The sequence below is a fragment of the Marmota flaviventris genome, chromosome X (genome assembly GCF_047511675.1).
Source record: "Marmota flaviventris isolate mMarFla1 chromosome X, mMarFla1.hap1, whole genome shotgun sequence".
NCBI lineage: Eukaryota > Metazoa > Chordata > Mammalia > Rodentia > Sciuridae > Marmota > Marmota flaviventris.
Genome location: NC_092518.1, coordinates 8,283,887 through 8,310,634, shown reverse-complemented (window position 1 = coordinate 8,310,634; position 26,748 = coordinate 8,283,887). Strand labels below are relative to the sequence as shown.

The 26,748-nt window shown below is 39.3% G+C and overlaps 2 protein-coding genes across 4 annotated transcripts; one reads left to right on the top strand and one right to left on the bottom strand.

Moving 5' to 3' along the window:
• The first annotated feature begins 83 nt into the window (after positions 1-83).
• Trappc2 (trafficking protein particle complex subunit 2) lies at positions 84-18,487 on the top strand. Of its 3 annotated transcripts, XR_011705572.1 has the most exons (6): positions 7,251-7,339; positions 9,804-9,931; positions 10,698-10,846; positions 11,554-11,635; positions 12,754-12,916; positions 18,116-18,487. XR_011705572.1 is itself a non-coding variant. In XM_071605990.1 (5 exons), the coding sequence occupies exons 2-5, from the start codon at positions 7,247-7,249 to the stop codon at positions 12,850-12,852; spliced, it is 423 nt and encodes a 140-aa protein (XP_071462091.1). In that variant the 5' UTR covers positions 84-190; positions 7,228-7,246; the 3' UTR covers positions 12,853-13,816. The 3 variants fall into 3 exon arrangements, 2 of the variants coding, with proteins under 2 accessions (XP_071462091.1, XP_071462090.1); XM_071605990.1 differs by lacking the exons at positions 9,804-9,931; positions 18,116-18,487 and adding an exon at positions 84-190 and having other exon boundaries at positions 7,228-7,339; positions 12,754-13,816; XM_071605989.1 differs by lacking the exon at positions 18,116-18,487 and having other exon boundaries at positions 12,754-13,816.
• Positions 17,328-18,414, bottom strand: Rab9a (RAB9A, member RAS oncogene family). Its single transcript, XM_034635251.2, has one exon. It carries the CDS (start codon positions 18,412-18,414, stop codon positions 17,809-17,811), a length of 606 nt encoding a protein of 201 aa, XP_034491142.1. The 3' UTR covers positions 17,328-17,808.
• Positions 18,488-26,748: the final 8,261 nt, after the last annotated feature.

The window sequence follows — 26,748 nt, the reverse complement described above, 5'->3', positions numbered from 1 at the left end:
TGGACTGTTACGGCACACGCGTCCATCTGCGCACGCGCCCAGTGCTACCGGAAGCTCCACCCACATCTCGCGAGAGCGTACCATTAGGGTCTCGCGAGTACTGCTCCTGGAGTCCTGACTGAAGCTGGGGAGCGCGGGTCTCTGTGGCGCGAACTGACTGGGCGTTTCCATTGTCGGCCTTTCACTACAGGTAGGGGTTGGAGCGAGTGGGGGGCGGGCGCTCCGGGTCCTTGGGGGACGTCCCAGGCTCCACGTGAAGCGGATATTGGTCTTGTACCTCCACCCCGCCCCGCCGATTCAGTTAGCCCACCAAGCAATCCACACTGTGTTTCGATCTGCAAACGTCCGCCTTTTCGGAGGCTTGGCTCTCACTAGGTCATTCAGCTAACCCAGTGTTTCTTAACCACGGCATTATTGCTATGTGGAGCTGGAAAACTATCTGTTGTAGGAGGCAGTCCTGTGCATCGTAAGATAGTCACAGCGTCCCCGGTCCGTACCGTCCAAAAGCCAGTAGCTCTCGGCCCTCACGCTCACAGGTATGAGAACCAAGTCTCCGGACATTGCCAAACAACCTCTGGGAGGCAAAATCGCCCCCAGTTTTTGAGAACCACGGAGCTGAGCTTTCATAGAATTTCCGCCGTTGTGTGCTCTGAGCAAGATTGAAAAAAGGTGAGCTCGATCCCCAAGATGCTCAAGTGTAATTAGAAAGAAAAGGAACCAGATCTCTCAGCAGTAAGAAAATATCGCAGCCAAAGAATTGAACAAGAACGAAGATGCTTTGTAGACTGGGTAAACAGTTTAGAAAAAGGGAGGCAGTTTAAGATGAAAGTAATCAAGGACATATCTGTGGAAGTGTGACTAATCAAATCTTTGATAGAGAGGATTTGAATGATGAGCACTGAGGAGAGCTTTGCTGGAAGGGGGAAATGTGCAAAGGAATGGGGTGGGGGTGCGGATTATGTCCTGGCTCCCAAAGTCGTGCCCTGGGGAAATAAGGAATTTAAGTCCTATGAGGACAAAATTGGTCAGTGTCAGCTTTTTGCACAGTACTGAAGAGTACAATGAGGTTTGATCCTTGGCTGTGAAAAGTTGTAAGTATCTAAAAGCCAGCAGGAGTAACACTTCAGAGGAGGTGAAAAGCCTATAGGTTTTTGTTGGAAATAATTGTGGAAGAGGGACTTAGTTGTACATTAAAGAATGGGAAAGGGTTGTACAGAATCAGGGAGAGCATTCCAAGCACAAAGAAGTAAGAACAGTCTGGAGTGGATGTAATCCAAAGTGAGTTTTAGAGGAAAAGTAAGAAGGCTGACCACTCAGCTCTATCAGAGGTGAACAATAAAGTTGAGAAAAGACGTGGAACAATGTGGGAATCTGTTTGGGGTATTAGTACATGATGTTGTAGTTAAGAAACATTAAGGCTTTTGAGCAGAGCAGTGAAACAATGAAAACAGTGTTCTGATAAGTGTTGATATGTTACTGTTAAAAAGTAGAATCACATACTCACTGTTTAAAAAAGCCTGAAGACACTCCCAACCCCATCTTTTGATCCCGGAGTTGAATAGGATTAGGTAAAATGTTCTAAGAGTCAGCATAAACCCACTTAGGGGTGGGGAAATTGCTTATAAATTAATGGAAGATTTCCCATTAGATACTTATCAATAGTATTTTTTTTTTTTAAACCCATTTATTGCAATAGTCAGGTCCCTTGCCACACCGCTTGAGTCTTGCAGCCCCAGGTCTATGGAACAACTGAAACCACTGCTCTCAGGAGCACAGGGCAATTAAGTTTGTCTATAGAGGCTGTAAAGAAATTTTTTGTAAGAAATGGTTGGCTTTGGAACTGGGATGCATGAGTTTTGCCTTGCATTTCCCTGCAGTTTAAAATTCTTAAGAGTTGGAAAGGAATTTTAAGTTAATTGAGATCATCCTCCCACTCTAGCACTGGTCATCTTCTAACCACCCCTTACACATTTCTAGCTTCCTTGTAACTTCAGAGTAGCCCTGAGCTTGGCCTACAGAGCTGTTTGGAATGTCTTTCCAATCCAGAGTCTAAATATTTGGCACTCATGTAGGCACTGCACTCCCTATAGTAGACATGAATAATTGATCACAGCAATTAACTGCTGACATCACTTTGTCTTAGTTTCTTTTGCAGCACCAGTTTCTGGTTGATAGTACCAGTTTGTTAGAATTCATTCACTAGAAGAAACCTTTTGCCATCTCTAACTCAAATCCCTTTTCTATTAGATAGCATATAGTATTGTGCTGCACGCGCACACACACAAGCAGTCTCCCCCTCACCGCAACATCTTCAGTTCCTCTTGTTTCCAGAGCATTCTCTAGCCTAGATCCCACCCTCCCTTGTCCAAGTTAGTTTAAATGCTGAGCTAGACTAGGTTAAGGTCAACCTCAAAGCCTCCTTAGAGACCCTGGGCCATAAATTGACATAGAATAAATATGCAGTGTTCTTCAGGTCCTGACACTCAAGTCAGCTGTGAATCATCCCTTATTCAGCAAATAATCAATGCTTACTCGACCTCTGGCACTTTTGTAGCTCTGGAGTTACCACAGTGAATAAGACTGCATCTGTTTTCATACTGTGTATCATTCTAGCAAGACTACTGTCATCACCCAGGCTACAGGTCTCCAGTTTGTTCTTAGATACTGGCAAAAAGTGGTTTACTTACTGTCTACCTACCATATTTCCCTTCCAAAACAAAACAATGTAAATTTTGCATGACTTGTTCTCAGTATAAGTGGAGTATGTGAATAAATAATAACCTAATCTATTTCTTCTAGGATTTCATATTAATGAACTTATAATAAAAGCTCCTGACACAGTATCTGATCAAAAATGGGAATTTAATACATATTTCTGTTGTATTAGTCTCTTTGAATGTGCCCAGTTATAGACTAGGAGACAACTTTTTTCCTGTTTCTGAAAATAGTAGCATTTATCTGTCTCTGAGGTTATAACACTTTTATATACCAGGGCTTACTCAAATGTTACTAATACACAATAACATTTGTTAATCCAAGCTATATAATTTGTTAGGACCTGAAGACGTAGATTTATTGAAATGCCTATTTTCTTAACATGCCTACCTTGAAATTTGCATCCTGCCTAACTTGCTTTCTTCCATGCTTGCTGTTTGAAAGTTATTCTCTTTAACAAAAAATGGAAGTTAAGCAGATCTGTGTCCTCTTCAGTATGTACCATGTACTTGAAGCAGTTGACCTTTTTCCCCTACTCTTTCCTCATCAAAACCTAAAAATAGGCTTTTTTAAAAAATTTTTTAATATATTTCACACTTTTTCAGTTTCTTGTGGGCTTTTGCCCTTCTGATTCTAGCCTCACAGATTTCTGGTCCTGTTATGTTCATTACTAGTTAGTGACCTGCTTTCGACATCATTTATCTGTTCTCTTTAAGGTAGCCAGAGAGCACCTCATATCACCTAGTTGATTTCTTTAGTTGTCTCCCTCTCAAAAAGAGGATCAAGTCTCCCTAGCCACCAGGGACCCTTTCTACCACAAGTGAGAGTTCTGGCTCTCCTCATCAGCCACCAAGTCTAGTCCCTTGTCAAACTTTAGTAACCTTTCACAAACAGTGTTGATCACCTGAGAGTCCTGAGACCCCTGTGATTTCAGCACTAGAGCTATCAGTTCATTTCAGTGTTGAGGCTACTTAATGCTGAAATCCCACCTTGTCCCTAATTCCTGCATTCCAGCACATCTGAAAAACTACAGCCCCTTCTCTGCAGTTCCATTCTGCAAGCATTGGGCATCCTTGTGATTATAGATATGTAGTGGAAAAAATATAGGCTGTGTTTATTTCCACATTGTCTTTCCCATGTTGCTGTGGTTATCTTCACATTGGTATATCATGGCCTCCCACAATATCTTTCATGGTATTTTGAAACCCATGCTCCTGGTAAGTGAACTCCCTTTGTCCCCTGTCTCTTCGTAAAACATACCTTCTACTTATGTGCTGACACTGCCTTTTTTCTTATACCCACAGGTTTCCTACTGCTGCCTTAATATTGCCACAACTTCAGTGGCTTAATATAACAAATATATTACCTTACGGTTTTGTAGATAGAAATTTGACACAGGTCTCACTGATCAGCAGGACAGTGTTCCTTTTGGAAACTCTGAGGAGAATCTGTTTCCTTGTGTTTTCCAGCTTTAAGAAGTCACCTGCATCCCTTGGCTTTGGCTTAATCCTCCATTTTCAAAGCCCTGAACACTGTAGCTTTGTGACCATCTGTGTGCCTACATTTCCCTCTGACTTTCCTCCTCTGCTGCCCTCTTCCGTATTTAAGGATGCTTGTGATTATGTTGGGCCCACCTGGATAAGCCAGAATAATCTCCTATCTCAGGGTCACTGATGAGCAGCTTATTCCATCTGCAACCTTAAAGCCTCTTTGCCAGGAATACTAACATACAGGTTCCATAGATTAGGACTTCTCAAGAGAGGGGCACTGTTGAGCATGATCACCTGAGCAAGGCATTTGGAAACCATGCTAGATTCTTCTCTCTTCCTCAGCTCCCCAGTTTAATTCCCAAATTCTGTGTAGCTACCTCCTTACCTCTAGATCTGGCCTTCCTTGGAGATGATTCAAGGGCCTCTATTAAGGTGATGGGAAAATTGAGCAGACTCATGCCAACAGGCACTTTAACCATATTGATTGCTTTATATAATTTATTTTATATATTGGAATTCTGAGTAATACTTGCTTTGTGGGTAGAAAAGATTGCTGAACTTTTTATAAGAGTTTGCAGTCATTGATCTGTAGTTGTGCTGTTCTGTATTGTAGCCATTAGTCACATGTGGCTATTTATGTTTAAATTAATTAAAATTAACTAAATTTTCAAACTTAGTTCTGCAGTCACACTGGCCACATTTCAAATGCTACTGGCTCCCATATTGGACAGTGTAGTTATAGAACATTTCCATCCTTGCAGAAAGTTCAGTATATTGGACAGCAATAGTTTGTCTCACCTTTACCCATTATTACCCAGTGGTAGTGAGCCTGCAAGTAGTTGCTAAGTAATTGCAGGTGTTCTGTTCCTGAGACAACGGGGTTATTTTCTCCCAAGGTTTTCAGTTCTTCTGCTTCACCTGGCAGGTTTTCTTCAGTAGAATTGGGTGGAGAACTACAACCCTTCTTACTTGAGCAGTTTGTGAAATCAAATTATGGTCAGCTCAAGTCAAGAATAGAATGTAGGTAAGGAAAACTGTCTCATCTGCTCAACTGGGTGGTTTTTAACAGAACTCTTCATGCTATGCTCAAACACTGTGCATCTCTCCCATTGGTGGATTCCATAAATGGGCGAGAGTCTGGGGAGGAATGTATACATGTATTTCCTTCTGCTGCTTAAGTTTGGTGTTTGTGTGTTTTCTCCTATTGCTATTTAAATGTTTGTGCTGAAGAAAGTAAGCCCTTCCCTTGGGAAACTCCAGCTCTGAAGCCTCTTCCAACAAGAGTTTATGATATCATTATTGGTTCAAATTTCAAATTCTTTTTGCTCTTCCTGCACTTCCATTGGAGATTTGTTGCCAATTCCCCTAGTTTTGCATAGCTTTTGTATCATTCCTGCTTATCTTTGTTATTCAGTTTTATTATTTGAATCTTTCATATCTTTCCCCTAAAACAGGGACAAACTTTTTTTGTAAAGGGCCTGATGGTCTCTATTGCAGCTGTTCAGCTCTGCCATTGAAGGGTAAAAGCAGCCTTAGACAATAGTAAGAGGATGCATGAGGCTAGATTTGACTAGCAGTCTACAGCATGTCAGCCCCTGCCCCAAATAACATTTAAAATCCTACTTCATCATGCCAAAGGAGTTTATCTACCTTTTCTCCATAGTCATAGTTAAAATTACCAAGTCAAGTTAAAAGTGCCAACTAGGCCCTGATTTCCTGATTAGGAAACAGATTTCTGATTTCAGTGCATGTTCTGTGTGAATCAGCAGAAGGCCTGGTGAGGTTTGGTGAGTCTTAGGCTCTATCTGTCCCAGATGTCCAGGATGCTAACTGGATACTCCCAGTTAACTGGATTCCCACCACACATTGAGGAGTTACTAGATGCTACCTCCTGGTGTGTATATACTCTTCCATGTTGTTCTAGATAATCACTGTGAACCAGACAGCATGCATTAGATTGTGGCATCCTTATAAGCACACCATGAGGAAACTGATGTTATCCCTGTTACACAGATGAGGAAACAGAAACTGGGAGAAGGAGGACCATGCCTGTGGTCACATTGCTAGTGAGAGGCAGAGCTAGACTTGAACCTGGCTTTGTTTAACTCCAAAGCTCTTCTTCTAAAAATACAAATGTGTAAATCCACCCCCACTCCTCTCCCCACCAAGCCATCATCTGTCTTTCTGTGCATCTAAAGCCTGGAATCACTGACTATCCCTGCCCAGTTTCTTAGTTTTGTTTTGTTTTCTTTAGTCAACCCTTAACCCTAGTTCCAAGATCTCAATGCCTCAGAATTTTTTCCTTTTGGATTATTTCTTCCATTTTTTTCCTAGAATACAGAATTGTTTCTTCCTTATAAATTGGTGTATGAAGAGGCATATCATAGGCTCTTGCATTTGCAGACTTAAATTTGTAGCACACATCCTTTAGGTAGAAAGAAGACAAAGTATACAATTTGTAGACAAATGCTATAGTGTCTCCTTTATGTATACATGTGTGTGATACAGTTGTTTTTAGCTTCTTCTGAAGGATGCCTCCTGGAAATTTCCAAGGCAAGCTAATTATTGCTTTCATCTTTTCCACATTCCATTGTACTTAACTATTCACCACCCTCTATTAATCTTCCCAGGTGTTGATGTGCAGGCTAACTGGTTCAGTCCAAATTAAATGTAACTCCGTCAGATACAGGGTTCCTTGAGCTGAATGTTCCAAGCTTTCATATCATAAAAATGTTATCTTTGTGATTTCATATTAGAGGCTTTTCAGTTTCCCTCTGGATATACAGTATATTGGATTCTCAGTATATTATATTCTATAGGACATATCATAAATATCTAATTTGTATAATCCAAAAGACACATATATATGATAATATACTGGAAAGCATGTCAAACTGAGTGGCATTCTCCTCTACAATGTGCAGTTTAAATTTAAAAAATTCTAGAGTTTGTGTTAATCATTTTTGGATTTCATTCAGTATTGAGTACTAAAAGTATATTATTTTTTATTTAATTTAATTAGGAGCCATATATTGAAGATAATGTCCGGAAGCTTCTACTTTGTAATTGTTGGCCACCATGATAATCCAGTTTTTGAAATGGAATTTTTGCCAGCTGGGAAAGCAGAATCCAAAGTGCGTATGAAAGCTTAAATTCCACATGAAAATTTTTATGCTCTTGTAATAATATGGTATAGTATGATTTTAGAAATGGAATCGATCTGGACAGATGAAGCAACTCAAGTCCACCACTGTTAAATGAGGGTCTCTCTGGAGGCCCACAGACTGATAGAAGCCAGCTAGGAGATGTCTTTGAAATTATTTATTCAACCTTCAATTCAGCATACACTTAGTACAGACTAGCATGATGCCCAGGTCTCTTTCCTATAATATTAAGTTCACTATGTCACCCTCTATGAAGTGCTGCTTCTAAAGTGCATGGAAAGACAATCCACCTGTAGTGGGTCTGGATGAATAGTCCTTGCTGCCTGGAAATGCCATGGAAGTCCATTCTGTTTCACTGAATCACATTTTTCCATCAGGACAGACATAGTAGATCAATTTATACACCTGAGAGGGTTAAAAAAGACACTTGCTCCCATGTCTTGCTGTCACTGAATCTACAGCACCTTGTTTTCAGTGCCTGTAGCACTGCTGTGCTGGGTAGTGTCTGTGTGGTCTCTTCTAGAGACTACCTGGCTGTGTGCAGGTAATTCTGAAAGCAGTACCAGAGGTTAGGCCCCTTGACTTTCTTATTGTCAGGGATAGGTCCAGAAAAATAAGCTTGGGCTGGGTACAGTGGTGCATATTTGTAATCTCAGCAACCTAGGTGGCTGAGAGAGAAGGATTGCAAGTTTGAGGCCAGTCTCAAAAAATAAAAAAGACTTGGGGATATATCTCATCCCCATGATGTAGCTCAGCAACCTAGGAGGCTGAGAGAGAAGGATTGCAAGTTTGAGACCCTGTCTCAAAAAATAAAAAAGACTTGGGGATATATCTCATCCCCATGATGTAGCTCATCTTGGGGATGTATCTCAGTGGTTTCAATCCCCAGTACCAAGAAAAAGAAATAAGCTTGGTTCAAGAACATATTACCAACCATTCAAACAGCCGTAGAGTCTTGAGATGAGAGTAGCCCAATCCTTCTGGGCATGGTGGCACACACGTGTAATCCCAGCTACTCTGGAAGTTGAGGCAAGAGGATCACAAGTTTGAGGCCAGCTCTTATTTGGGCAATTTATTGAGACAAGACCCTGTCTCAAAAATAAATAAGGCTGGGGAGGTACGTAGCTCAATGGTAGAGCACTTGCCTAGCTTGTGTGAGGCCTCCATTCAATCCCCAGTACCATTAAAAAAGGAGAGAGAAAACAGTTCAATCCCCTCCATCTTTTTGTAATAGTACATATTCCTAATAAGTTGCTGAGAAATACACTATGTTTCTCCCGGCCTCCACAAATAGGCTTCAATGTCCTTTAGGACGAGCTGATTTTTAAAAATTAATCATAATGCACACTCTTAAGCATAAGATACTTTTTAACCTGTCAAATCTTGCCACCAAAATATGAAATTGGAGGTATTTTCTACCTCGTATTGTTGCAACATTGTTTTCCCACAGTCTTATGAGAATGTTGTACATTAAAATTTTGGAGGTATCTCTACAGCTATAATTGCTTTGTGGGACATTGCTGCTTCTATACAATTTTTGTTCTCTAGCGGACCTGTGATGGACAGAGTAGCATATATAAAAACACTTTATCGCTTCACTTGGTCTTATTTCTTTCTCCTGTGACCACTTATTATCTTAAAGCATTTCTACCATTCATACCCATTCTTTCAAGTGTGATCATTAGTGTGAAGTCATGGAAAACACTGTTGTGAGCCAGACACAAAATACATCCATTACTCTAAGGATTCAATTAACTTCGTCATGGCAACGTGAGTGAAGTAAACATACTTTAGCTGTACAACGGATTCCAAGGCAACTGCAACCTTCCTCCAGCCTATCCATGGGAACGGTCTTTTTAGCAAGAGGGTTGTATTACTTTCCTGTAGCTGTTGTGACAAAATACCAGAACTTAAGGGGCTTAGAACAACAGAAATTTATTGTCTCACAATTCTAGGAGGCAGAAGTCTGCAATTAAGGTATTGGCAGGGCCATATGCCCTCTGAAGGCACTAAGGGAGGGTCTTTTCAGGGTCTCTTTCCTAGCTTCTGGTAGTTCCTTAGCACCAGTGTTCATGTGGCCTTCTTCCTGTGTGCATGTCTGTCTCCAAATCCCTTTTTATAAGTGCCCTGGTTATATTGGATCAGAGGCCCACCCTACTCCATTATGGCCTCATCTTAACCACATCTGCAGTCACCTTCTTTCCAACAAAAGTCACATTTTTAGGTACTGGGGCTTAGGATTTCAATAAATGAATTTTGGGGAAGATACAATTCAGGCTATAACAGATATTCATTAAAAACTGCATTTTCAAAGAAAGAATTCCACCAGAGTAGGCTGCATTCCAAATTGTGAGCTTCCTCTCCACATTATGGTGGATCAGTCCCACCCTCTCTGCTGTTAAGCCATTTCAGTTTACCAACTGGACACTCTTAGCTCTGACAGGATTATACTCTGCTGTTAACATGATGACTGCTCACAAGCTGGGGCTGAGTGTGGCCTCCTACCACTCCCAGATTCCCATGGCACATAAGTTCCACTCACCTGAAAGAGGCCTCTGGCAGGTAAGCACGAGTGCCAACTCTTCAGCTATCTCTATGGCTTCCCTGGTGCCACTGCTCAGGAAGCCCAGCCCTCTCTGCTGTCTCCTGCCCTTGAGATGGTGTGTGACACCCATTTTCTACAACTGTCCTTTGCCATCTCCATGGCCCTAGCCTCCCTAATATGTTCGCCTTGATCCACATTCACCTTACACATGTTTTTCATGTCTTTCTCTAATAAGATGTGAGCTGCTTTTTTGTTTGTTTTTGTGGTACCCAGTATTGAACCCATAGGTGCTTAACCACTGAGCCATATCTGTAGCCTTTATTATTTTTATATTTTGAGGCAGGATCTTGCTTAAGTTGCTGAGGCTGGCTTTGAACTTGTGATCCTCCTCCTCAGCCTCCCAGGTTACTGGGATTATAGATATGTGCCACCAACCTCAAGATGTGAGCTTGAAAGCAGGAGAATCTAACCCCCCGCCTCCCTGTTCCCCCCCCTTAAGTGTATTCTTTCACATGCTTAAAGGGTTACAGAATTTGGTAACTTCCTTCTTTTAATATTAAAAATATAGTTTCTTGGAAACATTTATTGGCTATTTCTGTTATTGTTGAGTTTTAGGTATCAAATTAAAACATGAAAACAAGTTTTTATGTCTCTTGATAATAAGTGAAGTAAAAGCAAATGGTGTTTTTCCCTACAAGAAAACCACATATAGAATTTATAGAATTATTGGAATTCCTGATACCACATTGCAATGTTAATCTGTTGCTTCTCTCTGTCATTTAGGATGATCATCGTCATCTGAACCAATTCATAGCTCATGCGGCTCTTGACCTTGTGGATGAAAACATGTGGCTTTCAAACAATATGTATTTGAAAACTGTGGACAAATTCAATGAGTGGTTTGTGTCAGCATTTGTCACTGCAGGGCATATCCTTAACTTATTAGTAAAGATACTGAACTAAGGTTGGGTTAGCAAATAGAACATGGAGCACAGATACAGGCTCTGAGTCTATAGGTTTCAAAGAATCAGGTAAAAATTTTCAATTTATAGGCTACTTTTTTTTAATAGTTTTTGTAATTATAGTTGGACACAATACCTTTATTTTATTTATTTTTTCTACCACTGAGCCACAAACCCTGCCCTAGGCTACTTTTCTTTTAGGAAAAACTGTGTTTTAACAGATCATTTTAAAGTTATCATCTATAAAACTCAGGTTTAGCCAGGTGCAGTGGTGCACGCCTGTAATCCCAGCAACTTGGGAGGCTGAGGCAGGACGATTATAAGTTCAAGACCAGCCTTAGCAACTTAGTGAGGCCCTAAGCAACTTAGCAAGTCTCTGTCTCAAAAAAGGGCTGGGGATGTGGCACCCCTGGTTTAAATCCCCAGTACCTCCCCTGCCCCCAAAAGAAAAACAGGTTTATCTGAATCATATTGAGGATGATTTTACTTTGTATGTATTTCTGACTTAAAGATTATATTCTCTTTAAGGTAAAACTAAGTTGACTTTAGACCCAGTTTATGTATTTAACTTTTCCATCGCAAACTACCATGCATGTGACTAATTTGAGTAACATAGCAATTATTGCTTTTTCACTTTTCATTTCTAATAAAGATTATACCTTAATTATTTCACATATGAGATTTATTATGCTTCATGATATAAGGCAAGAAGATGGAATCAAGAACTTCTTTACTGATGTCTATGATTTATATATAAAGGTATGGTATCTTCTACAATTTTTAAAAATCTGATTATAAAAAAGGATTCTAGCTTTGACAGGAAACTGGACTGTTTAAGTAACTCCTTTTTGCAGTTTTTCATTTCACACTAGATTTTCCCCAATTAGAACTAGCTTTGGCAACTTTCTCAGCAGGCAAGTCTTCACTGACAAGTTAAGATGTGTTTGGGAAAACAGCTCTTGGTAGGCTACTTCCCTGATAAATTCAACTATATTCACCAAAGGAAGAAGAATGATACCTTATCAAGTGATTGTGGTGTGATGGTCAGTAGCTTCTTTCCTTATTAGTAATTTCATTTAATATTAATTTTTTCCTACGTATGTTATAATGTGCTTACTTTAGTTAAGGAACTGATCATTTAGCTTTGTGTTAAAGAATATTAAAACCCCAATTAAAAAATGTTACAAGAATAACTTTTATTAACACTGAACATATGACAAAAATTTTTCCTTTGTTAATGTAGTCCAAAGGACCTTACAGATTAATCCATGTATTTGTAATGTATGAATACAAGTAGGTTTGTGTTTCTCATACAGGGTGAATCTGGAAAATTAATTTAATTTACACCCACAATATCTATCCTACTACCATTAGTTTTGCTACAGGTACTTCTCAAAACTAAAACACCAAAACAAAAAATTTTCTCAAGGGGACATTAATGTTTAACAATGGAGCATTTTCAGTGAAACCTAAAAATGTGGTATTCAGACTTGTTTTGAATATCTTTGATGAATTTTTTTAAATAGATTTTTTTAGTTAGATGGACACAATACATTTATTTTATTGATTTATTTTTATGTAGTGCTGAGAATCGAACCCAGTGCCTCATGGGTACCACTGAGCTACAACCCCAGACCAATCTTTGATGAATTTTTTAAAAAATATTTTTTAGTTGCCAATGGACCTTTTATTTTTTTATTCATATGTAGTGCTGAGGATCGAACCCAGGGCCTCACACATATCAGGCAAGTGCTCTACCACTGAGCCACAATTCTAGCCCCTCTTTGATGAATTTTAATTTAAAAGTTTTAAATAATTTAGAGACTTGATTTATCAGCCTTTTTGCTTTGACAAACCAATACCTTCTTCTTTCCTAGTTTGCAATGAATCCATTTTATGAACCCAATTCTCCAATTCGATCAAGCGCATTTGACAGAAAAGTTCAGTTTCTTGGGAAGAAACATCTTTTAAGCTGAATGCAGAAAAATTCTGAAGTAAACAGTGTCACCACAATGGGGTATGCTCAGGAATGTATACATTGTAAGTAACTTGATTAAATAGTCTGGAAAACTTTTACTTGTCTCAGTTTATCTAAATCTAATAGAATTTCTTTATAAAGTAGTTACATTCTGTTTCATGTGGATTATCAACAATTTGTTTGTGAAATGTTATTTATAAAGAGCTTTTTATCAATAATCTTAATAAATCGAAAATAAGCTTTTGACTTTCCTGATCTTGATATAACAATTCATTAAAAAACAAAAAAGTCAAGATTGGGTAGACAAAAAGATTCTCCAGAAGTGAATGAGCTTGATAGCACATACATTGACTGTATATTTGGAGATGTTATAAAACTTTATAGTACATAGTATTACTCAAGAAGCTGAAGCAGAAAGATTTGCAGTGCTAAATGTTGCATGCCTGCCTCTGTCAGAGGGTAGGAATAGGATCCTACTATAGTTCTAGAATCCTGGACCCATGTATGCAAAATAGACCAGTTATAGGCCACAGTGAAACATATTGCCTCCATGTCCTTATGTTCTTATAGTTCCTCTCTCTGAAGACAGTAAACTAAGGGTTAAATGGACCTGTTGATCTCTATTGTAAAAAACTGTAATGCAATTTAAGAAATGTTATTAAAGAAAAGTTTAGATTACATTAACATTTGCAGTTGGCCTTTTTGGCTATACACTGGGGGGACCAGGAATGGTCTTTCCTGTCCTTTAATAGTGTCTGATTTGACTGTAAAATAGTAAATATACAAGGAAGAGCAAGTAATAGAACTGGAGTCTTTTTTTGTGTGTGTGCTAATTGTGAGCATATCTGAATAACTTTTGAGCAAGTAATTCTAAGCTTGGTCTTATATTCTGTTATGAAGTTGCTACTGGCATTTTTTTTTACTCTATTTATTTAATATCTTAAATAAAGCTGTATGTTCAATATTGTGGTAATTTTGCTTATTTCTGGTATTGGAATTGAACTCAGGAGTGCCCTATCACTAAGATAAATCCCCAGCTTTTTTTATTTTGTATTTTGAGATAAGAACTTACTAAAATTGTCCAGGCTAGCCTTGAACTTGCGATCCTCCTGCCTCAGCCTCTGAAGTATAGATGTGTGCCACTGTGCTGGCAATTGAGGTAGTCTGATAACCAATTTTGAAGGGCCACCCAACACAACCAGTTTTAGTCCTATTTCCCCTATTGAAAATCTGCAAAGTAAAATAACCTAATCCAATGGACAGATCACTTCTGAGTAGGCACCATAGCTTTGGGAGCAGGCAAAGATACTCATAGAAAACTAGGAGTAATTCCAGCCACGCTAATAGGAGACCCAAGCATGTATTTATTGTGTATAACTTGCCCCACCCTTAGCATATAATCCTGAGGGCTATAAAGTGAGCCAGCTAGGAGCAGCAGTGTGTTAACAGCAGGAAGTCATAGGGCTGAGAAGATCTGCGTCAGGCTCTGTCTCAGCTACATAGGAGTGGTACCCTGCAAATAGCCTTCCTTTTCTCAAGCCTTGTGAGGGTGAGACTATATTCCCAGAGTTAAATGCCAATTTTCATATGTGGCTGCATCATTGAAGGAGCTCAAAGGGAAGTCCACCAGAATGGGACTTCAGAAGTGGGCCACATAGGGAAGCAGCATTCAAGAAAGGGGCATGGAGAAAACACAAGAGGCTGACAGGATAGAACAAGGACTGGTTTAAGGGGGAAGTCAGGAGCTGAGCATTAGAAAAACAAAGGTGTTTAGCTTGAATCTGGTAGGTGATGCCTTGAAGATTCTGGAACACAAGAGTAAAAGGGGTGAAATCAATCATAAGAAAACCATACTGTACTAGGCACATGCATGTCAGCACTAAATTGTTAATATACATTAGTACTCCCAAAGTGACCCAGATAAAATAAACAAATCTGGTTTTGTCCTCTCTAGCTGAAAATTTCCTAGGATGCTTCATTCAACATCCATGTTTCCTATGTGTAGAAGAGTTTCTGCTCTGCCCATGCTACTACCCTAATAACTCTGTTACTTCAATATTTCTGGTTGACAGTCCTTGGCATCCTGGAAACCACTGACTATACGAGCTCTACCTTTCACTGGGTGCATGTGGTCGTCTTTTTTTCTCTTCAGTACTTTACTGCTTTATAAGATATACTGTGAGAGAACTTATATCATGGTGTCATAATAATAAAAGTGAGAAGTTTGCATAGGAATGCAAAAAGTAAGGTTTTCTTTTAAGATAAGGAACATGTGTGTTGTTTTAACTTCAACTAGGGAATTTTTCACAAGGGTGAAGAAAAGTGGCAAAAACTTTAGTCCACTGATGGTATTGCAATTTTCCATCTCATGTTCCAAGTTCAGCAGGTTGCCTTTTTCTTAAAACACTCTTCCAGGGATGGGGATGTGGCTCAAGCGGTAATGCGCTCGCCTGGCATGCGCGGGGCACTGGGTTCGATCCTCAGCACCACATAAAAATAAAGATGTTGTGTCCACCGAAAACTGAAAAATAAATATTAAAAAATTCTCTCTTCTCTCTTTAAAACACACACACACACACACACAAAACAAACAAACAAAAAACCACAACTCTTCCTGCCTCAGCCTCTGAAGTATAGGTGTGTGCCACTGTGCTGGCAATTGTGGTAGTTTGATAACCAATTTTGAAGGGCCTCCCAATACCACCACTGTTTTAGTCTTATTTACCCTATTGAAAGTCTGCATTCATATACAGCTTGAACTTAGTTGGATGTATGACTATTGTAATGATAAGACACCATGTGGTGAGCAACTCCTTTACCAAGGGGCTGTGAAGCATGACCTACAGTTCTTCCCATCTGTTCACTGGGAGGCTGGGCAGCTGCTTCTCACCACTCCTGCTACCATAGTCCACTTGTTCCCCATTTCTATTCCCTTTTCCATATTGTTCTAATTTGTATAGGTGGTACCCGCCATTCGAGTACCTTTTACTTTCTTTAAACAAAAGAGAATCAGATTTCTCGGCTAATTTTTGCTGCTGGTTGAAGTGCTTTTCCATCAGCTGCAGTTTGTTTGAAGGTCAAAGCTATTCTGTAATGTTCTTCCTCCTCTTGTTTTTACATTTCAGTATCATGTTTGGTAAATTAGTGTTCACCAAAATTCTTTAAGACAACATGAAGCTGGATTATTCTCCCTTCAGCCTTTCTCTGTGGACACAAAGATCTGTTCCTTTGATCATCTTTTGTTGCACAGGTCTAAAATTTTGGGAAGCCAAAGAAATGATTTGTTACATATCCATACAGTTAATGGATACTCTATATACAGTAGAAATACTCCAACTATATATATTAAGAAAAAATGACAAGGCACCATATAGTGGGTACACTTTTGATTTAAAAACAAGTTCAGGGGTTGTGGTTGTGGCTCAGTGGTAGAGCGCTTGCCTAGCATGTGTGAGGTACTGGGTTTGATCCTCAGCACCACATAAAAATAAATAAGGTTTGTGTTTAACTACAACTTTAAAAAATTGAAAATTTAAAAAGTGCTGCTCAGCTGAGCGCCGTGGTGCATCATGTAATCCCAGCAGTTTAGGAGGCTGAGGAGAGGATTGCAAGTTCAAAGCCAGCCTCAGCAAAAGTGAGGCACTGTCTCTAATAAAATACAAAAAAGGGTTGAGGATGTGGCTCAGTGGTTGAGTGCCCCCAAGTTTAATCCTCGGATACCCACCCCCCAAAAGTACAGCTCATTCTAACATGAGAATATGAAGAAACCACCCCAAATTTAAAATGTTCCCCTATGACAAAACTATCCCTTATGTTAGGAAATCAGACTTAGCCTGCTTACTACAATGATGTGTGATTCTCAATGGTTGAGGAAAAATTTATTAATCTAGTTTTTCAAATTTTACTTCCCTACATGACAATGGGCTCCCCTACTCCACAGCTCCATAGCTGAGGGTCTTGTCCACATTAATTGCAGTCTAGATTTGAATTGTCTCCACAGGATAGGCACAGCATATGAACTTGACCCATGAAAGACCACAATCTGCTTTACCAAGTCTGGTCATTGCAGCAAGTCCTCTTTTTTTTTTAAAGAGAGAATTTTTTAATATTTATTTTATGTGGTGCTGAGGATCGAACCCAGCGCCCCGTGCATGCCAGGCAAGCGTGTTACCGCTTGAGCCACATCCCCAGCCCAAGCAAGTCCTCTTTTTAGAACAAATAATCTTCAGAGCAAAAAAGTATTGAGTGTTTCCTTAGAGAAGGCACTAAATAATACCTTATCAAAGATGTCTTCATTTACCCTCTCACAAAGTACAATCCTTACTATAAAGTTGGCTTCTGTGTTGGGAAGATGGGGTTGCATGCGCTGCACAAATGAGCAACTGTAAGTCAGATTCTAATATGTAGAATGAGAGAGAATGATTAAATCATTTTAAAGAGATGAAGACAATCAAAAAAGCAATGCAATGTAAATGCATTAGATTTTAATCTTTAATATTTAACATTATTGCTTTAGGAAGTCATTTCCCTGAACCAAGAATACAATGCTAATTACATAAAAATATACAGATATAAAAAGTAGTTCTCCATTTTCCTGGGGAGGGGGGGGGGTGGGGGACGGGCACAGAACAATCCAAGTATAACTTCTAGAATAGTCAAGTTTTTTGTTTTAATTAGTTACAATTGTGGTCATCTCATTTATTAGCTCTAACTTACATATTTAAATTAAAGAAACATTATTAGGCAACCATTACAATTTATAAATGTAAGGTGCCATTATTGAGTAAATAGATTTCCTTCAGAGTGGATGTGTCCCTTCTCCCACCAACTAATGAAGCAGCAAAAACATTAGTTGAAATTTATTAGTAGATGATACACTGCTGCAAACACTAATTCTCTTATCCACTCTTAAGTGCATGTATGAATTGGTTAGAACGCACTGATAATCTAACAATCAACAGCAAGATGAGCTTGTCTTGGGCTTTCGGTGGAGATGGACCGTGTCTGTCTGAATCAAGTGATCTGACCTATCCTCGTTAGCAAGAACTCTTCGAACCGCTTCCTCAAAGGCTGCTGCAACATTGGTGGCATCTTTTGCACTTGTTTCAAAGTAAGGATAGTCGCCGTTGTCTCTGCACCAGGCTTGGGCTTCTTCAGTGGACACCTGCCGCTCATTTATGTCGATCTTGTTGCCTAAAATCACAAAAGGAAAACTTTCGGGCTCTTTTACCTCTGCATAATATATGAATTCTTTCTTCCAGTTACTCAAGTTCTGGAAGCTCTGTGAATCATCAACACTAAAAGTGAGCAGGCAACAGTCAGAACCTCTGTAAAATGGTGTCCTCAGGCTTCGGAATCGCTCTTGGCCAGCTGTGTCCCAAATCTGCATGGTAACAAAATGTCCATCCACCTCCAAATCTTTGTTTAAAAATTCCACACCTATTGTATGGAAGAGCTGGGCATCAAACTTATTAGTTACATATCTGTTCATAAGGGAACTCTTCCCAACTCCACCATCTCCCAGGAGAATTACTTTAAAAAGCGATGATTTTCCTGCCATTGTTAATCTTACAAGTTTTGACTTCAGAACCCTGTAAAATAAAAAGGTACCATTAAATTCCTTCACACCTGAATACTCTGCATTATTCTAGAAATATTAGCATTTAAGTGAACTAAAATAGCCCCAATTCCTTTTTGCAAGGAGCACACCTAAATAATAATTGTCATTACCTGAGCATTAAACCATGTGCCAACTTCTATCCTACTATTTATTCCCTAGAACAGCTAGCAGGGACTCACTCTTCCTCTTTCTTGGGTCACAGCTACAAATCTCTCATTCAAGACCAAATCTGACCCCAAAGACCTGGCTCTGAACTATTGATCTATTAAGCCCCTCCTTGCTCACAATAAGCCACCTCATCCCTTGTTAAAGAGGTGGTTAAGAGACCAAGTCTTCAGCTTTCTTTAGTATCTTCAAACAGCGCTTCAGTGCACAGTGATGGTGTTCATGAATGGTGCTCCTTGTGACCGGGATTTTTTTCTATTGCCCACCCCCCTTTACTCTGCAGACATAGGCACTGTTAAGCAGGAAAGCCAGAGACTTCCAGAAGCTCACTGATCTGTCTGTGAAAAAGAAGTGAACCAACCACTGGTAAAGGGAGTTTATTTCTCTTCTTTAGGAACACTTTTTTGAGTTTGCTGAAATCAATGTCAGCAGCAATTGAGGAGGGGGGTACTGGGGATTGAATTCAGGGGCACTCACCCACTGAGTGACATCCTCAGCCCTTTTTTGTATTTTATTTAGAGACAGGATTCCTCTGAGTTGCTTAGGGCCTTGCCAAGTTGCTGAGGCTGGCTTTGAATGTGATCCTCTTGCCTCAGCTTCCTGATCAACTGGGATTATAGGTGTGTGCAACTGCACCCAGCATAATTAATATAATCTGGCATATTCTATTCATAAGACTAATTTGGGCAGCTCTACCTCTTAGAAAATATGAGCCTGTGTTGTTACTTGTGTGTTTTCAAGTGGAATGAAATAAATGTAGATGTGCTATATTAGAGGAAGTCCTGGGGCAGGATTAAAAACTTTCTTATACTTAAAGAGCCAACCTGCGGGTTGAGATTTCTGATGCCTATTGACAGCTACTTCTAAGTGCTTATGGGAACACTTTCCTATTCGATGCTTTTCTTTTCTAAATTATGGAAAATTTCAAACATACACAAAACTTCTAAATAATGAAAATAATATAATGAATACCCATGAACTCTAAACCCAGATTTACCAACTGTCCATGTACGGCAAATCTATTTTTTCCTCAACTGCCACTCTCCTTTGTCCTGTTATTTTAAATCAAAATTATATCATTTAGCCTGTAAATATTTCAGGATTAAATGGCTTTTTAAGTATACTACATTTCATTAAAGAAAATAAACTGTAGAGAAGCACTGTTAAAAGAATTGTATACAGTCCGATCAAAATGTCCAATATGGCAATCATTAGCCAGATGTGGCTGTTCAGCACTTGACAAGTAGCTGGTGGGAGTAAGGAACTGAATTTTACCGGGCACTTAATCACTGAGCCACATCTTCAGCCCTTCTTTGTATTTTATTTAGAGATAGGCTGGCTTTGAACTCGCGATCCTCCTGTCTCAGCCTCCTGAGACAATAGGATTACAGGTGTGTACCACCACTCTGGACTAGAAAAATGTTTTGGGGGCTGGAAATTAAACTCAGGGCTCAGCACACATTCTACCACTGAGCTATACCCCCCAGCCCATTTATTTTAGACTAATTTAAATAGTCACACTTAAACAATAGCTGCACTGGATGGCACAGCTCAAGAGTAAAGATGGTCATTAACCTTAATGTTAAAGTAAATATTGTGAATCCGTTGATAGGAAGATAATAAAGACACAAATGACAATTGTTATTATTGACCAGGATAAGTTTGCAAAACCACTGCAGTTAACATTATCTGGCTGTTTCCTTGTTATATGCCAATGTGACCCAGTATAATGTAACCGAACACTTCTGTAACATTAAAGAACCATGTAGTATTTCACACCACATAATCATCACAACCACATTAATGGTTAACATATATTCATGACTATTCTGTGCATCCTAACCTTGCATCAAAAACAATTTAGTAATAAATGATTTTGCTTAAATAACTGCAACATAAAAAAGATCAACAAAACCAAAAAAGCAAATCAGCTATACAGGCATGGGTCACATAAAGACTTCAGTCAACACCACACCACATTGGAACAGTGCTCCCAAAGATTAAAATGGAGCTGAAAAATTCCTATCATCTAGTGGCATCATAGTTATTATAGTGCAATGAATTACTCATGTGTGGTGTAAACCAACCTACAATGCTGCCAGTTGTAGAGAATGTACAGCACATACAATTATGTACAGTACATAATACTTGCTAATGATTATATTACTGGCTTATGTATTTATTAAACTATACTTTAAAAATATTTTTAAATTTATTTATTCTTATTAGTTATATGACAGCAGAATGCAATTGATTCATTACACAAATAGAGCACAATTTTTCATGTCTCTGCTTGTATACTATACTATCATTATTTGAAGGTTTACTCCTACTTGTTAAAAAGTTTACTGCAAAACATATGCCATGTTAGATCAGAGCAGTCTCATACACCTCATGTTTACTATGTTTATTGATGGCACCAAGAGGTCATGTCTAGTGATTGATTTGTACCACTGAGGTTTGTGTAACCATTGTCACACAAAGTAGAAATCACCTTATTATGCATTTCTCAGAATGTGTCCCCATTGTTAACTGTATTTCAATGTAGGGAAAGCATCTGATGCTTCCTCAAATGATTAATATTCTTCAATGGTTTATCTCAGGACTAAGGTCAATTTCTAAGGCAAAAGAGCTCACCTCCCACCTTGCTTCTTTGCTTGAGTCATTCTGAAATGCATTGTCACATGGAACTGACAGCTCATCTTACACATTCATTACACTGGCATATGCTGTTCCCTCTGCTGGTGGTCCCCCGACTCCCACCCCAATGAACTGCTATGCTTTCAGACCTGCTCTTGGCATGGTCATCAACTCCACTGGGAACCTTTTCCCAGCAGCCCCCCCTAATGTTGTTCCTTTCATACAATTTTTAACATACTGAAACACAAAAGTTCCATGGTGTGTTATGAGGAAATAACAGATGTGCATAATTCTATCATTTATCCTAGTATTTTAATAAGTCTACTAATCTAACTGCCTGACCAGACACAAAGTTTTATTGTACAGCATTGCATTTTTAGAATCATTAAATGAAACTGAAAGCCAGATTCTATAATCAAACAACTCCACCTAGATTAAATCATTGAGATTTCTAATTTATAATTTTATCAGGACACTCTAATAATTTTTTTCCTTTCTCATAATCATGTGGCATTTCCTACTTTGTGTCATTATTCTGACCAAACAAATTTGGCTTATGCAAAACCCATATACCAGGAAACAGGGTATAATTTTTCAAATTTCCTAACTATAGTTTAGAAATCAACCTCAGATACTATTTAGGAATATGTTGGTATTTTCTACAATAATTAATAATACATATGAATACCTCTTTGATTCTAACCTATATACAAACATACATGGTGGTATAACTAAATATGCAAACCATCTTATTTCCCACTGACATCTAAGAGGCCAGCTTCACTAAATCAATACATTAACATAATCATAATTTATGGACATTAAAAATGTTCCCTTTGTTTTTCTTTAAAACCAGAATTGTTTGCAAAAATTTTAACATAAGTTAAATAATTAAAAGTATCCTACTAGCTGGGTGTGTAATACTTGTCATCCCATACAGGAAATCCAAGCGGCTCGGGAGGCTGAGACAGGAGGACTGCAAGTTCAAAGCCAGCTTCAGCAAAATAGAGGTGCTAAGCGACTCAGTGAGACCCTGTCTCTAAGTAAAATAAAAAATAGACTGGGAATGTGGATCAGTGGTTGAGTGCCCCTGAGTTCAATCTCTGGTACCCTTCCCCGGGGGGGGGGAAAAATCCTATTATGTCATTTTAAAAATTTACCTAAAAGTGTCGGGCTCAGTAGCACACACCTGTAATCCCAGAGATTCAGGAGGCTGAGGCAGGAGGTTTGCAAGTTCAAAGCCAGCCTCAACAACTTAGCAAGGCCCCAAGCAACCTAACAAGATTAAAATATGAAAAGGGTTGGGGATGTGGTTCAGTGGTTAAGCACTCCTGGCTTCAAAAAAAGCCTTATGTTCCTTATGTTTAGAATGACTATCCAAAGGCAATAATCTTTACCAAGGTCAAAATTTAGTAATTTAGCTAAATTCTACAGATAAAAATATCTGGGAAAAGCATAGTCCCATCAACTTTACCTTAGTAGAAGTTCAATTCAAGCATCATTACCTGCAAAAAAATTAGAAAGCTCACATTAGCAACTTGAACTTGTTTGCATAATTTTAAGACTAAACACAATAATTAAAATATGAAAGAAATAATGTGATTTCTATTAGCAGCCAGTTTCTTAACCTAAAACACCATATCTAAGTGCAGTCCATGATCATCTTCAGCCTAAAAAAAGGCCTACATCAAATATTACACTTTAATTGTTTTTTCCAAAAAAACTGTTGCCTGCCAACCCTTCTAAGTTTCACACACCACAATACCTATAAAATTATATTAAGAGGAAGTAGAGAATATCTCATTTATTCTTTAAAACGCCCAAATTTTCGGTGGATGAGAATAAGTCATTCTAGAAAACAATATAAAGACAACACAAACAAGGAAAACAAAAGGGGAGGAGGGAGGAGGCACCAACATGATACAGGAAGAGTGTGGACAAGGCTAAAGGTAGCACAGTGTCATGAAGCTCCTGTGCAACCAAGGCAAAATGAAAACTTCCTTCTAAGTGAACAAGGGCACAGGTCAGAAAGGAGAGCTTATTCCCAGTACCATAGCCAGGAGCACAGCCCCTGCATGAGATACTTAACCTCTTGAAGTCTCATGGAAGCAGGGGTGACAACAGAGGGCTGGGGGTGTAACTCAGTGGTAAAGCACTTGCCTAATTATGTGCAAGGCCCTGAGCTCAATCCCCAGCAACACAAAAACAAAGTGGCCAATCTTATAGGATTGTTGGGAAGATTCACTCAGATCATGGGACAAAAATGTTTTGTCACAGTGCCAGGTTCATAAGAACAGTGAAGGAAATTTCTGTGGAATAAATATATGAAGAAGTCTTTACTGGCAGTTTTACATACAGGTTCTTTAATGGCCTTTTCTTACCTTGAATTTCAGCAAGAGCTATGTGCAGAACAAGTAAGAGGGTAGGCAGGCCTACATTAGACACCAAAGGATCAAATTCAATTTGAAGGTTTCCCAGTGATGCCAATGTAGAACTGTACTAGGTACTAAGTCTCTTAGTCTAAACCAATGGTTTCAACTCTATACCCACCTTTGTAAAGCAAATAGCATTTTTGTGGGGGATATATATATATATATATATATATATGTGTGTGTGTATGTGTGTGTGTATAATATATATAATCAGTTCTTAACTCATATATAATTCAATCAATGAAAAAAAAATACTCTTCAAAATGCTAACATTTAGGATTAAGGATAAAACAGCAGCAACTAACACTGATGGAGTTCTTTGTGCCATTTACCCTATGACACTGCATTTATGCCTCACAAGTCTCTTATTACTCCTACATTACAGATGAGGATGCTGACTCAGAGGTTACATAGCTTGCCCAGGATCACACACTAGCAAAAGGCGGGAATAAGACATACATGTGACAGACTCTAAAGCTCAGGCACTTAATCCACTAGGCTATGACAAATGCAACTGATTCTGCATTTGTTTGAGGATTTTAGTGTTGTTGTTGTAGGTATAATGAAAATAAGCATGGTCAGATGCGGCATGCATGCCTGTAATCCCAGAGGCTCAGGAGGCTGAGACAGGAGGATTGCAAGTTCAAAGCCAGTCTGAGCAACTTAGCGAGGCACTAAAGCAACTCAGCAAGACTGTCTCAGAAAATAAAAAGGGCTGACGATGTTGCTCAGTGGTTAATCATCTCTGGGTTCCATCCCTAGTACCAAAATAATAAACAAGTTTTTTTTAAAAAAAGATAAAAAAAATAAAAAGAACTGGAGATGTAGCTTAGTGGTAAAGTGCACCTGGGTTCAACCCCCAGTACCCCCCTCCTCCCCCAAAAAGCAGTTGCAAAGTCAGAGACTTTCAACCGTTTGCTTTATTTCAAGATCTGCACAAGAAGGCCAGGTGTAGTGGTGCACACCTGTGTAATCCCACCAACTCTGGAGGCTAAGGCAGGAGGATGGCAAGTTTGAAGCCAGTCAATTAACTTAGCAAGACACTATCTCTTTTTTTTAAAAAATTTTTATTGTTGGTTGTTCAAAACATTACATAGTTCTTGATATATCATATTTCACACTTTGATTCAAGTGGGTTATGAACTCCCATTTTTACCCCGTATACAGATTGCAGAATCACATCAGTTACACATCCATTGATTTACATATTGCCATACTAGTGTCTGTTGTATTCTGCTGCCTTTCCTATCCTCTACTATCCGCAAGACACTATCTCAAAAAAAAAAAAAAAAAAAGTGCTGAGAATGTAGATCAGTTGTTAAGTGACCCTGGATTTAATCCCCAACACCGAAGGTGGAGGAGAGATCTGCACCACGAACAAGTTAACCTAACAGAACTAGTAGTTGCTAATCTTTCAATATGTAGTAAAAAGCACATATTGTACCATAAAACAAATGAGTGTGCCTGTTTTACTAGTAAACCATTTATTAGAGTTTAAATGGTTTAAAACATATTTTAAATGAAATGTGAGCCAAATGTGTGCAGAACTCTAAAGCATCTCCACAGAAGGCTAGTTTTCCATAGGATGAATGGGAAAGTTGTTTCTCAAAAAGGATTTATTGAGTGCCTACTATGTGCCACACACTGAGGATACAAACCACACACACATAATCCCTCTGTGGGTGAGCGTGACTTTCATACATAAAGCCACTTAAGTCACAACTGTGGCAAGTCCTACAAAATGAGAGGTGAGAGGTACATGGTGTATAGTACTATAACTACTCACACTCAGCCCAAAATAAAAGAACAATTTAAAATAGTGTAAGGGAGTTTCCCCCCATCTCCCATGGTGAGTGAGAGGCATAATGTGCAAATCTAGGGCTCCTTCAATCAGATCCAAGCCCTGCATGCAGTATCTCATGGAGCTGGTCCTGATTCCAGCCATCAGGACTTACTTTGCATACAACATAATCCTATAACATAAGCCAGCTGTTTCACCTGCCAAGCTACAATTAAGAAAAAAGCAGTACTTTCAATGCCAGAAGGAAATGGCTGTGTCACAATTTTAATGAGAGACTGTACATTAGTCTCCAACGTGGTATCTCAATGATCATTTTAGCTGCATGCTGTCCTTAGGACACAGCCCTCACCAACATGACTCGAAGAAAGGGGAATCTGACCTGGGGGAAGTGGGTTTGACCATAGGCTAAGCTCAACAGGAGGGGAGAACCTAAAAGAAAGGAGGGAGCCTGAACCAGGAAGAGGGACCACCAACCCATGTCAAGACCCTGCCAAGAAAGCCTGGCCCTGCCAAAGACTGGGAGAACCCAAAGTAAGCCTAAGCACCCAGAGGCTAGAGAGTAAGGAGTGTGCTAGAGAGATGGGACTGGAAGGAGAGGCCTTGGAACAGGCAGGGTCTTAAAAGTCACAGGAAGGATTTCTATCTGTACACTAGAGTACCAGAAAGTCACCGAAATAGCTTTAGCAAATGCAGAGTCCAGAAATATAATTGGCTGCAGTAGGAGAATGAGCTGCAAGCGAGAAGACTAGGAAGGCTGCAGGTAAGCGGGGATGGATGCCATTATGATCCTTCTCCAATGCCAATGAATGGTGTCAGCTAGGCTTAGGATAAAAAACTGAGGTGTTTATGTCTCACACTTGATCCTCCAGTAAGATGTTCACTCTGACTTCAAGTTTCACCTTCACTCCTTTGAATCCTTCCTTTTGAAGTCCAGCTACCTCCTACACCCCTTGTAGATGCAGCTAACCTCATCCCTCCTGCATCTCTGACTAAATCCTCTTACCCCAGAGCTCCTCATACCTCTGCACGTATCTACCATTTGCCATATGGAATTCTGTAATGGGCATGCCTATTATGTGTAATAAAAATGAAACATGTTCTCTAAAAAGGTTCACAATATAGGGACATGTATTATATACCACTAAAAATTGCTTTTCCTGGGTTGGGGTTGTTGTTCAGTGGTAGAGCGCTTGCCTGGCACATGTGAGGCACTGGGTTGGATCCTCAGCACCACAT

What these genes read in the sequence shown, in the direction of transcription:
- Trappc2 (XM_071605989.1), top strand. Translation starts at nt 9,833, where the DNA reads ATGATGACTGCTCACAAGCTGGGGCTGAGTGTGGCCTCCTACCACTCC. An exon ending in CTGAAAGAGGCCTCTGGCAG is followed by an intron (nt 9,932 to 10,697) that starts GTAAGCACGAGT and finishes TCTGTCATTTAG; the next exon opens with GATGATCATCGTCATCTGAA. An exon ending in TTTGTCACTGCAGGGCATAT is followed by an intron (nt 10,847 to 11,553) that starts CCTTAACTTATT and finishes TATTTCACATAT; the next exon opens with GAGATTTATTATGCTTCATG.
- Rab9a (XM_034635251.2), bottom strand. Translation starts at nt 18,414, where the DNA reads ATGGCAGGAAAATCATCGCTTTTTAAAGTAATTCTCCTGGGAGATGGT.